We start from the raw sequence: 13572 nt of genomic DNA on the forward strand, positions 1-13572 counted from the left end.
CTTTTCCACATAACGCCTTTTATGCAACACATCCAGTGAGTTTACGGCATCAGAAAGCACCGGGTCTTCCATGAAATGCATTTTAAATTCCTCGATCAATTGAAACCAATGCTAATACAGAGACAAAATGACGGACAAGTGGGCGGAACCATACAGCGAGCACGTGGTTTTATGACGTCGGTGGGTAGGCTCTATACCAAACTACTATTTCAGTATCAAGTTAACATATAACAGTAAACAAATATACAAAAATAACAGTAAATAAAAAACTTCAGTCCCCATTCTGTATCAGCAGCTTTAAACTACATTCAATTAATTTAATGTTGTGAATCAACCGTTAAAGTTGTAAAAATTGCTCCCGTTATTCCATAATTTCCCTTTTGTCTACTTTCGACATGTGAAAGTTTTAAAACTATTTTAAAGATAGATTCAAGTCAATATTTTACCGATTTAGGAGTATTTTAGATAAAAAGTTTATTACCGTAATTTCTGGACTATAAGGCGCACCTGACTATAAGCCGCCAGCCACCAAATTTGACATGAAAATGGCATTTGTTCATAGATATGCCGCACTGGGCTATAGACCCTACCCACCGACGTCACAAAACCACGTGCTCGCTGTATGGTTCCGCCCACTTGTCCGTCATTTTGTCTCTGTATTAGCATTGGTTTCAATTGATCGAGGAATTTAAAATGCATTTCATGGAAGACCCGGTGCTTTCTGATGCCGTAAACTCACTGGATGTGTTGCATAAAAGGCGTTATGTGGAAAAGCTTCGTTCTATACAGTCGCCAGATCCATATTTGATGCCCAAATCGATGTTTTTCGACCCACTGTCTTCGCCCTGTCTGCCTGACATCTGCTACGCTGATATTTACAATTATCTTGTCCACACAAAATCAGCCTATTCTCACAAAAATTTGAAAAACTTCAAGAGCTTGGAGGCTTATAAATACTTCGTTGCTGGTTGGGTGAAACAGGTCCTCGTCCACGAAAATTCGGCAGGAATCTATCTTGTGCTTGGAAAGGTGAGTTACGAAATTTTCAATTCAAAATCTTTTGTTATTGCTAACATCCACTGTCAAGTCTAATGTATTTCATGTCGTTTGTCAATGGAGTTAAGGCTTTTAATGTTTATATGGTTTAGCGATAGCACTCTCACTACATACATACGTGTATGTTGTCGGCGATTAGCCTAGCAATGATCTGAATTGTGGTTATTTGTCAGCCCAAAACCCTCTAAGTATATCTTAAATGCATCTTACCGGATATAAAATGACTACTACATAGTCTGTGGTGATTTTTTTGGTGCCCAGTTTTCACGTCGAATTGCAGCCGTCCATTTCGCTCTCCTCTTTGGATCCCTCGGAATACGGTAAAACTTCAAGTCTCTCCTTCCATCTTCTCTGTTAGTGCAACCAACAGCCACACACGCCTTCACCATTTTGATTATTAATGTTAAGGAGCAGAAAAACACGCCGTAAATAGGAGGAATGTACGTAGCCGTAACAGGTTAACACTATGTTTTGACGGACAATTGGGCGGTACCATTCAGGAGAGCGGAGTTGTGACGTCACGTGGGTAGGGTCTATAAGCCGCAGTTGTCCTCACTGTATTGTGGGATATTTACACCAAAAGATATTAACTGGTAACACTTCATTTGACAATGGCATCATAAGATGAGACCAAATGAACCACCATTAAGCTTTGAACCAAGTGGCTGCAAAGCCTTATTGTCACTAAAAGCTTAATTTGGCCATCACTGCTCCCATGGGGGAGACAGTCACCTTTGCTGCCACCTGTTCTCAACACTGTTGTCATCCAACATTCCTCCTAGTATGCATTGCAGCGCTACAGATGCAAATAACAATCATGTTCTGTGCTAATTATTTCTTCAGTTACTGTTCCAGTTGTTTAATTGCTAGTTATGGCATTTGGTAACATTTTCTTGGATAGTGGTGCCATAATACTGTCATAAGACAGTCACAATTATTACATGACACTGTCATAAGCATTAATGAATGCTTATAATAGATGTTGGTTAGTGTCATCCAGCAAATTATCTCACTTTTGAATGGACGTAAAAGATCTGAGCTGGACATAAATGAAGTTAGTGACATAATATGCCACATGACACATATTGACATCTGTCATTCAGTAATGCTCATGATATTGTCATGTCATAATTATGATGTTCTTATGAAAAAAATCAACAAATAAGCCACACTGGACTATAAGCCGAAGGATTCAAAATGAGAGAAAAAAGTAGCGGCTTATAGTCCGAAAATTAGGGTCGGTCCGCTTGGAAGGTTCGCTACAACAGCCTTGCAGGGAAGTGTACTGCTTTAAGATGGCGGCCGTTTACTCACGCACGCATCTAGCTTTTTGTAAATGTGCTGCTCACGTTACCGAATCTATATTGCATCTAGTCCTATATAAATGATATCTACTGTAACATTATGTGGATGTGCTTTGTAGCAGCTTGTCGGCAGCAGTCAGGTACAGTGCTGCTCGAAAGTTTGTGAACCCCACAGCGATGGTCAGATTTTTTGTAAAAAAAACTAAAATAACCTTATTAAATGTTAAGTTATACCCAAATCCACAATACTGACATTCCAAATAATGGACTGAAACAAAAGAAATAGTTATATTGTCATTCTTTATTTAACAAAAGTGGTTGATTTAAGAAAAACTCAGATATCATGTGTGCAAAAGTATGTGAACCCCTTCAGTTAATAGGATATTGCGCCTCCTTTTGCAGAGATTACCTCAACCAAACGGTTTCTGTAGTGACTAATCAGCCTCTCACATCTACTTTGGGGGATTTTTGCCCATTCTTCCTTGCAGAACGCAGTCAGTTGAGAGAGGTTTGATGGGCGTCTGGCATGAACTGCTCGCTTCAGGTCCCGCCACAGCATTTCAATGGGATTTAGGTCAGGACTTTGACTGGGCCAGTCCAGAACACGAATCTTCTTCTTTTTCAGCCATTCCTTGGTTGTATTGCTGGAATGCTTTGGATCATTATCATGTTGCATGATCCACCTTCTGCCAAGCTTTAACTTCAAAACAGATGGCGTCAGGTTATGTTCTAGGATTTGACAGTATTCCTCAGAATTCATGATTCCCTGGACTATGTGGAGTTGTCCAGGTCCTGAGGATGAAAAGCAAGCCCAGATCTTGACATTCCCTCCTCCATGCTTCACTGTTGGGAGAAGGTTCTTTTGGTGGTATGCAGTGTTGACTTTTCGCCAGACATGGCGGTTTTGGTTGTGACCAAACAGTTCAATTTTGCACCTACATCAGTTGATGAAAACTCTTTTTAATTTAGTCTCGACAACACAACTGTTAAAAAAACAAAAAAAAAACTACTGAATTGATTGATTAGGAAATCAGGTTGAAATAATAGAAAATTCCAAAATGTTGAGGGGGTTCACAAACTTTTGAGCAGCACTGTATGTTGTTGTGTTTTTTTATCTCGTGGCATGAGTTGAGCTAGAGCCATGAGTTGAGCATTGGCATTACCCGAGGGGCCGGGTAATGAGAAGCATGATGTTTAGCTACTCTCGCACCGTGCCTCATTGCGTACCGAAGACCGCGCGGCGCGCTGAGTGTGTTGTACTTCCGCTTTACTTAGCATATTTCAATAATCGGAATTTGGATGTTTGTGAATCGTTCTCGAATCTTCCACGGCCGAATCGCGAATAATCTAAGAATCGGAAATTTTGCACACCTCTAATGTTTACCATGCCCAAAGCGCTTTACGTTAGCACAAATTTACCCTTTCACGCACACATTCAAAGATCAGGATCTGCTACGGCCCTTGAGAACCGATTTGCCTACTCCGACTTTGGATACGCTGTTGAAGATGGATGGATGGCTTAAGGTTGATTTATGCTTTTGCGATCCGGTGACGGCAGAGCGACAGTGTGTAGACCCTACGCTGTCATTGCGCATTCCAAGTTCTGCATCAAGGGAACGCGTTGCTCTGTAATTCACCGCCATGCCACTAGAGGGGTGTGGCTTTATCTTTGTACGGTTTTGGGGGACTCTTGTCAAATTCCTTATATTTTCCTATGGTCATTGACAGCAATAGCAACGGCGATGGAATGTGTGTATTTGCAGCTGCAGCTAATCAATATTGAACAACTAATTGTGTTAATACAGATCTTGAAGCGAAGGCAACACAGAAGACGTTTGCGAATGCTTGAAAACAGCTGTGGTGTTGTGCTGAACCGCAAACAACGATCTTAGCGGACCAATCACAGTCCTTCGACACTCACGTCACGCACGTTGACGTAATACGTAGTCAGGACATTTTTGGAGGTGCACGTCAGGCAAAGGCAAAGGATTGTAAATCGGTTCTGCCTTAACAGCGTAGGTCCGCCGTCACCGCTATGCAGAAGCATAAATCAGCCGTTAGTCTCTCCTTTGAACACAAACTCCCATTCAAACTGAATGGTCACACAAGAGAGTGCACTTTGAAATTGGTTAGATTGTATTTGTAAACAACAGTTGAATAAAGAAAACATTCATTGCAGTCTGCCTCATCCTTATTCGAGTTTGTTTAGTTTGTTCAAAGAAAATAAATGAGTAATTGATAGAATTTATATCAACACTTTGCCTACAGGAAAGAGGTCAATCAGCAGCAATTTTTTATTTGAATGAACAGGACTTTTGTCTGATTTGTGCACTGAAAAATTATTTTAATGTTTTATAATCAGATGCTTATAACATGTATTATGTACCATATTTTCTGCACCCGCATATTCAATGAATGGCCTATTTGAAAACTGTTTTCGTAGGGCGCACTGCATTATTAGACGCAGTAGTAGTAGTTGGGGTTACATTATGCATCAACAAGATGAAGCTGCATTAAAGGGAATGTCATGCCATGATTAAATAATATTGATCCATATACAGTATAAGGCGCATTGGATTATAAGATGCACTATTGCCTTTCCAGAAAATTGTAGGCTCTTAGGTGTGCTTTTTAGAGCAGAAAATACAGTACTTAAAACCGTACAATTGTAGACGACAGTTAAGTCAGGAAACTGTAATAAAAAAATTTTGAAGGAAATATTCATTTTGTCTTCATTTTTACTTAAAACATGCCTAAAACCACTTCAAGTTAAATTGTGAAGGTAAATGAAAAAATGTTTACATTTATCCGATTAATCGTGTGATTAATTGCCGATTAATCTATTATGAAATTAATCGTTAGTTGCAGCCCTACTATTATGCAGCTAGGCTAAGGGCTAACTTTAGTATAAAATTTCCCCTCTGATAGTGTCCATTCTTAAGGCAAAATGAAACTGATTAGGAAAAATGACCCAAGCATTTCTTTTGAACTGAAATAACAAGGCTGGAGTTGTATCCTTTGTACTCGTTATTTTTTATTTTATCGTTATTTTATAATTTGTTGAGATACATATACCGTAAGGTAGCTACACAAATCAAATCAAATTAGGACCCACTGTGTAATGTTTCAAATTAATGTAGTTGTATAAATAAATGGTTCGATATACAAATTATTAAATTACTCTAATAGTACTTAGTGCACTAAAGTTTTATGGGCAATAAATTGTCCCAAGGCACAACAGTAAGAAATATGGTATTTTTCCATTGCATTACAAATTTCCCCAACCCCAATACCTGAGGTGAAGTCATAGAGAGTGGCAACTGCAGTGAGGAACTGGCAGCAGAAGCGAGGACTGGCACTGTGAATATTCTGTAAAGTAGGAACTGAACCTGGCATCATGCTGCAGTAGTCATCTACCAGAACCTGCGCCAGGCGAACACAGTATACCCGATGGGTTCTCTGGAACAAACAAAGAGGCAATGACAATGAATCTGAGATGGAGCTGAAACCAACCAAAATAAACCATACTACAATCAATCAACTGGGCATTAAGAGCTGTATCAATACTTTGACCGAAAAAACAAAACATGACATGATAGTATCATGTGAAAACATGAAAATTATCATGTAAAAATGTGATAACTATCATGCAAAAAACGTAAAAACCATCTTGTAAAAATGTAATATCTAAAAAAAAAGTGAAAACTATCTGAGCATACACATACTTATTCTGACATCATCCATGGTGCTTAATAACTAAAATAATGCCATGTCTTAACCCAAGAATGAAATCAAAATCAGATAGTTCAAATTCTGCAGTTTCCTCTTTCAAATCTTTCAAAGTGAGAAAATTTCACGTTTTTACTTGGTAAACATCACATTTTCAGATAATTATCACTTTACAGCAGGGGTCCCTAAACTTTTTCCTGTGAGGGCCACATAACTTTTCCCTTCTCAGATGAGGGGCCAGGTCAGTTTGTAACAGAAAAAGTGTGACGATTGCAGGAGTGCCTAAATGTAAAAATGTATGGTTTTTCAGAAAGCCAAAATCACATAACCCTTTCTGGATTCTTCACAGAACAAAAGTAAATGAAATAAATATAATAACACACTTAAATAGATAATAACCAAATAACCCTCTCTGGGTTCTTCACAGAAAAAAGGCAGGAAATAACACTATTGGGGGGGGAAGAAAAAAAAATGTTCAGGGGGCCGGACCAAATGTGGAGGCAGGTCGTAGTTTGGGGACCCCTGCTTTACAGTATTATATGATGGTTCTCACATTTTTAGATGATATGTAAAAATGTGATGCGTCTGATGACTATCTTGTAAAAACGTGATACTGTTTTTTTTTTGTGGCAGCAATACGCTTCCATAGATACTGTATGAGTACTAGGTTATATTATTTGAAAGCAGTAAGTTAAATTTTCTGTATATTACAAAGGTCATCAGGAGAATGGAGTGTATTTTGAATAATTTAGATACTCTATTATCATCAGAGGTAAGTACATATAAAATGTTGCTCGAGTAGTGTTACTTCAAAATAAAATTACACAGTCATCCCAAAAAATTGACTCAAAAAGAAACGACTCAAGTAATGAGTAACTGCTTACAATGTTATATTACGCCAAAAACTACACACAAAACCCCTCAAATTCCTACTAGAAAAACCAACAGAAATGAAACATCACCCATCCAAAGAGCATGAGTACCCTCTAGTTGAGAAAAAATTTCCTACTATGAAATTGAAAATGATCATATCTCCTGTTTTCCTTGGTCTATCGGTGCCAAGTAAAAACTGGGAGAGAGGTTAAAACCCTCGCTTTCAAGTAATGATGATGTGCTTCAGGTTAAATCATTTTTTGTACGGTGATTTAAAGACGCCATGAGATTGAACAGGACGGCGTGATCATCGGACTTCTGACTGCAAGCTTGTGGGTGGTCGTGTGACTGTGTTGTTATGTCTGATTGGTATAACAGAATCACGTGATTATTGTTGTGACGTCTCATTGGTGAATCTGGTAGCGTCACTGTTGCCAAAAAGATAGGAAAATGTAAAGACTAGTGTAGCCCAATGTAGCAGAGAGTATCGTTTTATCTTCACCAATTTACTCAAGAAAAAAGAATGGTGTGGTAAAACTTCATTTTTCTCAAAAAATGTCACTCATTTAAATGTAACAGTAAACGTGATGCGTTACTACCCCCTCTGATTATCATTTTATTAATCGCATGAGTGCTCATTTGTTATCTATTCGCTAAGAATTACAATGTGTTATTACAGCTCCCACGTCCTGTAAACATAGAAATGACATACAAATGGATCATACACAAAGCACTCGTAGAAATAGGAATTGACCAACTCAAAGAAGTATTTATAATACAGTATTAGTAATCCTCACTTGCAGCCAGGTGGCAGCACATTCTAAAATGGGAACTCTGCCTACAGCAACTGCCATAGAGACCAGCTTGCCTAGCAGTCCCATGCGGTTGTCATCTGCCTGGTTTCCTTGGAGGCTGAAGAGGGCGGAAAACATAAGATGACGAACAGTATCGCGGCTCTGTTCCTGGAAACAGCTGCACATTATCTCCAATAGTTGGAGCTCCTGAAGTGCACTCATTCTCTGCAAGAAAAGAACATGTTCATCAAGCATCTGTCTGGAAATCATCATAATGCTGTGTAATGTTGATGCTGCGTTACCCTGGTGAGTGCGTTTCTGTCCTTAGGTGCATGCAGAATAAATTCTTCCACAAGCTCCAAGGTTTTCGTGTCCACTTGAGGAGGATGCCTCCCCGACTGCACCAGGTTGCTGATGTATATGTCCAAATGGTACAGCAGCTCCTTGGCAGCACTCAGAACATCACGAGGCAACAAGGATTGACGTATGTCACCCATTGCTACCTGGCAGACCTCTAGAGACAAGGACGTAGGTTTGCATAGGGACGGTAGGGACATAACACTAGCAAATTTTCAGGATGTTCAAACTGGCCCCACCAATTTTTAAGCAGCCTTACATTATATAATGAGTTCAGTTATATAGGAAATGTAGATTGTCTTCCCAAATGTTGTAAGGATAGAATTGAATCTACCATTATTAAGTGAATTATTTTTATCATGTTCAGACATACATTTACTCCTTTTCACTTGCTGACTGTGCTGGTCCTTTTTTTCCTCCTCAAACTCATGTTTGATTGGCTAATTACTTGCATTTGTTTAAAATGTATTTATTTTGTACATTATTTATTTGAAAATTAGGGATGTCCCAATTGCATGTTTTTGCAACATAGTCCGAGTCACCTGATTTTGAGAATCTGCCGAGACAGGAGTCCCTATCCGATACTGAAAAAAGTATTTTTTCTGTTTGTTTGAACCAAAGTTCCAAACATGTTACTTTAGTGTACTGTTTACAGTCATTCCATTTCCGCTTTTTCCGGGAGTGTTGCGGAGTATAAAACATTTTTGTTTCTTCTGGCAATGTTATAGTATTTATGGATTATTTTGTTACTTTTTAGCCCTTAAAAAATAAAATAAAAACCCAATCCTTTTCACCTGATTCTGATCCTCTGAAAAATGGCCAGATTTCCGATCGCATGATTGGATTGGGGACATCCCTATTAAAGATTTTATTTGCAGCCTATGCAGACATTTTTTCAGACAATCATACTCGAGGTAAAAAGTCTTCATTTTTTGTTGAGTTTCGCGCTGCTTGTGGACAAAAGCAGTAGTGTTTTACCTAAAGGAAGACTCAATTTTTATTTTTGTTATCACTCTGGCTGAGAGGTTTTTTCAGTTATAATTTCTTTTTTAAACAGGCAATCATACCTGTCAAGTTGTACGGTTTCGGCATAATTTGTACAAGTGAGCACTGATTTTTAAATGTGCACGCCGTACATTCAAAATCTGTACGTTTTTCGTGCATTATGTTTTTTTTTTTCTCAGTTCGTTTTGTCACCGCTTCGGCAACGAGACAATGTGCGTTAGTATGCGTTACTACGTTGGTTGAATGACACAAGAAAAGTCAGAGACACGGAGAGAGAAGAGTGTTTGTTGTGTCCCTGCAGCAAATGCGATGCAAGGCTAGATGGCTACGATACTTCCTGACTGTAGCCAACAGCCTACAATCTACGCCTAGATATCACATGCATATATAACTACATGCGAAACGACAGACTCGGCGGTGTTAGTAAACAGCCGCCATCTTAAAGCAGTAGACTTCTCAGAAAGGCTCTTTTGTAGTGAACCTTCCTAGCGAACCTAAGTAACTTTTTATCCAAAATACTCCTAAATGGGCAAAATCTTGACTCTATCTTTAAATGATGAAACAGTTTTAAAACTTTCACATGTAGAAAAGTAGGCAGAAGGGAACAAATGCAAAAACGGAAGCAATTTTAACAACTTTAACGGTTAACATTAAATGACGTCCAAACATAGAAAAGGTTACTATGTTTTGTTTGTTTGTTTGTTTGTTGTTGTTTTTTTTTGGGGGGGGGGGGATAAGGTAACACCAGTTACTTTGCCAAGTAACTAATTACTCTTACATTCAGGTAACTGAGTTACTAACTCAGTTACTTTTTGGGAGAAGTGATTTGTCAGTGTAATTAATTACTTTTAAAAGTAAGATTAACAACACTGGTCATAAAGATGAAGTCTGCAGACTGAAAAGTGACGAAAGCGGAGATTTCATTCTGCCAATTTGTTGCCGAACACAAGTTGCCCGCAACTATTGCTGATCACTTCTCAGAATTAGCAAAAGAAATGTTCCCTGACTCAAAGATTGCATCGGTAAGTTCATTCTATCCATTGACCTTTTTAATTTATAATGGCGTACCGCAAGCAACACGTCACTTCCGCTCATTAAAATTCATGACATTAGCTACTGTTGCTATGTAGGGACAAGCCACCGTTTGTCCCTAATAGGAAATGAATGGAAATCGTGTACGACGGAGATGTTTACAGAGCTAAATCTACCAATTCTCTCCGAAAATGATGTGCCTGGTGCCAAACTGACTGGCAAAGATGTGGAAGAACATAAAAATGTTCAGTTAAAGAGATGGCTTTAGTGTTGAAGGCTGAAAAAAGACGAAAAAAACGAGCCGACCAAAGCATAGCGTTAGCTTTTTTATCGACGCGACTGACAATGACATTCTCCTGTTACAACAAGCTATCCTTTACCATCAGCCCTGTCTTTCTTATACAGTATATCTTCTGGTTGTCCTACGTCTCTTGCCGTTCTTGGGGGTTATTAAGTTAGCTTTGTGTAGCGATCGCAAATGCTACTCAGTGACAGCCAAGGAACACTTTTGATTTTTTCATTGATAACACATCTTAATTTATTTACAATTCTCCCTTACTAAAGTTTTTTTTTATATATATATATATATAACAGAAACGGTAACAGTGGCAGTCAGATACCATTGTAATTCTTTTCAGGTCATTCATTGTCAGACAGAAGCAGTACGGCACAACGTTACGCTAAAAAAATAAGTTAAAAATTAGTGATGCACGATAATACATTTTTCAACCGATACCGATAACCGATAATTTCCTCCTCATTCCTACCGATAACCGATAATGTCAAGCCGATAATTCTATTAAAAGATATATGTAAAATTTTAAACAAAAGAAAATATTACTGTGCAAAAATATAATTTATTGCTTTTTTTTTTTCCAACATAAAATATGAACAAGTCGTCAATTCCAACATCTAAATAATGACATTGTCTGACATTGTGTAATGGTAAACCTTTGGCAACAATTACTTACAGAGTAAATATCTAAGTTGCACAAAAATGCCTTTAAAAGTAAGCCATTCCTAACATAACATTAATACACTGCAAAACACACTTCCTTAAAACTAGTCAGTTTTAAGTGTAAATCTATTGGAAATAAGTGAAATTATCTGCCAGCACTTCATGTGTATTTCTCTCAGATTTCTTGGAAGAAAAATACCTAGCTGAAAATAATCTCAACAGCCTTATTTTAAGCAATACATTATTATACTTAATCCTAAAAAAAACTTGAAGAAAAGATTTTGAATATTTGTGGCTACAGAATATTATTGTTATTTCATTACAACAGGAATGTGCATATTTAAATTAATAAGTGTTAATAAGTGCCAAAAAGTTTAGATTATCTACTGTGACTGTAATTGAGCAGACAAATAAGTTAAATTAATTTGAAAAGTGATTGCTAATGTTATATGCTTTGTTGCACACTGTGAAAATGATTAACTCAAAAGAGCGAGATGTCATGTACCCATTCTGCAGCGCTTTGTTTACATTTGCGGCACTCAGGAGTCGCGACATTCGCTTTACAGCAGCTAAACTGATAAACGGCAGTACTATTTGGATGCAGTTGGAGCTCGCATCTCCGTGCGTGTTGTTTTGTGCCTGAGTTTTGTTAAGCCGAAAATAAAGGCGGCATTACAAAGTCATCTGACCGCTCGTCATTTTACATACTGAATGTATTATTGACGGGCTGACTTCGTTTTCTCCATGTTTAAATTATCATCTAAACACTGTGCCGTCATGATAAGCTTGCTTACTGGACATCACTTTTCCAAATGTAGTGGTGAAAATGTGATCGGCATGTTTTTCATGAAGAATGGTGGTCGTATAAACTGCATTGTTTTTTTATCCAGGGCTTTGGCTCTCGGGTCATTTCGGTAAAAAAAAAAAATCATGTCTCGTCTCGGCGGCGGCTACGTTTGTACCGGATAATCCGCCCGCACCGGCCGGTTTGCCGCGGCGTATTCGGGGCCTGGCTCTGCTCACACGCCGTGAGGGAACGCTCGAGAAACCGGGGTGTTCGCCGGAGGTCCTGAAGCCGGGGAACCGGGCTCTGCCCGCCCCGCCGATGGCGAGGCGGCGGCAGCCTGCCGGACCGGCCAGAGCGGCGGGCTCCGTCGTAAGACGGCTACTTGCCGACTATCGCAGTCGTGCCGGTGTTTAGCCTTAGATGCGAGTTTACCACCCGCCTTGGGCTGCTTTCCCAAACAACCCGACTCTGAATCGTCACAAGCCCCTAGTTTAACTTAGTGTTTACAATAGCTTTAGCATTCCCGCTAGCAGCAGCAGCCTGGCATTCGTTCCAAAAATCTTTGTGATGCAGTTTTAAATGGATGCTGGGATAGTGACTTTGAATGAGGACGCTTTCTTTCGGCCTCTTGGAACTTCTGCGGTACATGTTTCGCAAATGGCGAGAGCGTCGTTTTTTTAGTAACAGCCGCCATAATATTCAACTATTTCTTGGCGTGTAACTCCGCTTCCTCAACCCCTCCTCCCTCAGGGGCTTCAGAGTGGGGAGGGGTTGAGGAGGCGGCGTGCTGAATTCTTCGGTTGTGCACATTTGGAGGCTAAATCAAGTATATAATTATCGGATTACATTATCGGTTGAATTTTTTATTATCTGGATTATCTGTGTGACGTCATAATTGCCATTATCGGCCAATAATTATCGGCCACCGATATTATCGTGTATCTTTATTAAAAATATAGAAATGGCTTACCTCTTTGTCCTCTGAAAGACCATGCCAACCCAACATAATGTTTACTGCATATGAAATGTGAATGGATTCACCGAGCTGGGGTTAAAACTCCGCGCAAGTTGATTCGGTCTTCACATTTTTTCCTCTCGAGTTTTTGGTTTCCGGAAACGTATGAAGAAAACATCCTTCATGTGTCGTAATGTCTACAGTCATTTCTACAAGTTCCAAAAAAGCAATGCGTGATCGGCATGTTCGTTTTGGAAAGATTACCGGAGAAAAGTAGCACAAATTATGTTGGGTCTATGCGAGGGCGGGTCTATAATGTCCCACTTCGGCTTTACGATGCGACGTCACGGTCTAAAAATAGCCTGTGTGCGGTACGCCATTGAACACACTAATGAACTACCTTCGTCAAACTGAATTGCGAGCTGAAGTGCCATGAAGTGCAGCCATCAAGACCTGATAGAAATTGCCAAAAGTGCTACATACAATTATAACAAAAGTCAGTTAAATTTTAGTAATCATGATGTAGCTGAAGATATTGTTCTTTGATTGTACCAGGTTATATGTGACAATATAACCAATAAATTCATATTATTTTAAAAATTGAGTTTTATTTTTGTTTCATATTGCACGCTACATACAACGTTGTAAAATTAGTCACCAATTTGTAAGGGCATACGTCACTATTTGTAAGATTGCCTCGGGTTGACAGGTATGGACAATGT

General features: G+C 39.0%; 1 protein-coding gene across 4 annotated transcripts in view; it reads right to left on the reverse strand.

The window, feature by feature from the left end:
* ints15 (integrator complex subunit 15) overlaps positions 1-13572 on the reverse strand; it is a 30507-nt gene that overhangs the window by 15290 nt on the left and 1645 nt on the right. For 3 of the 4 annotated variants that reach the window (XM_057857428.1, XM_057857427.1, XM_057857429.1), the window contains exons 2-4: positions 8059-8270; positions 7760-7981; positions 5654-5819 (exon numbers count right to left, since the gene is read on the reverse strand). In XM_057857428.1, the coding sequence (XP_057713411.1) occupies positions 5654-5819; positions 7760-7981; positions 8059-8253 (583 nt within the window). In that variant the 5' untranslated portion in view covers positions 8254-8270. The remainder of the gene's footprint in view (positions 1-5653; positions 5820-7759; positions 7982-8058; positions 8271-13572) is intronic. The other variant, XM_057857430.1, reaches the window with a different exon arrangement.

This window comes from Corythoichthys intestinalis, chromosome 14 (assembly GCF_030265065.1).
Source record: "Corythoichthys intestinalis isolate RoL2023-P3 chromosome 14, ASM3026506v1, whole genome shotgun sequence".
Classification (NCBI taxonomy): Eukaryota; Metazoa; Chordata; class Actinopteri; order Syngnathiformes; family Syngnathidae; genus Corythoichthys; species Corythoichthys intestinalis.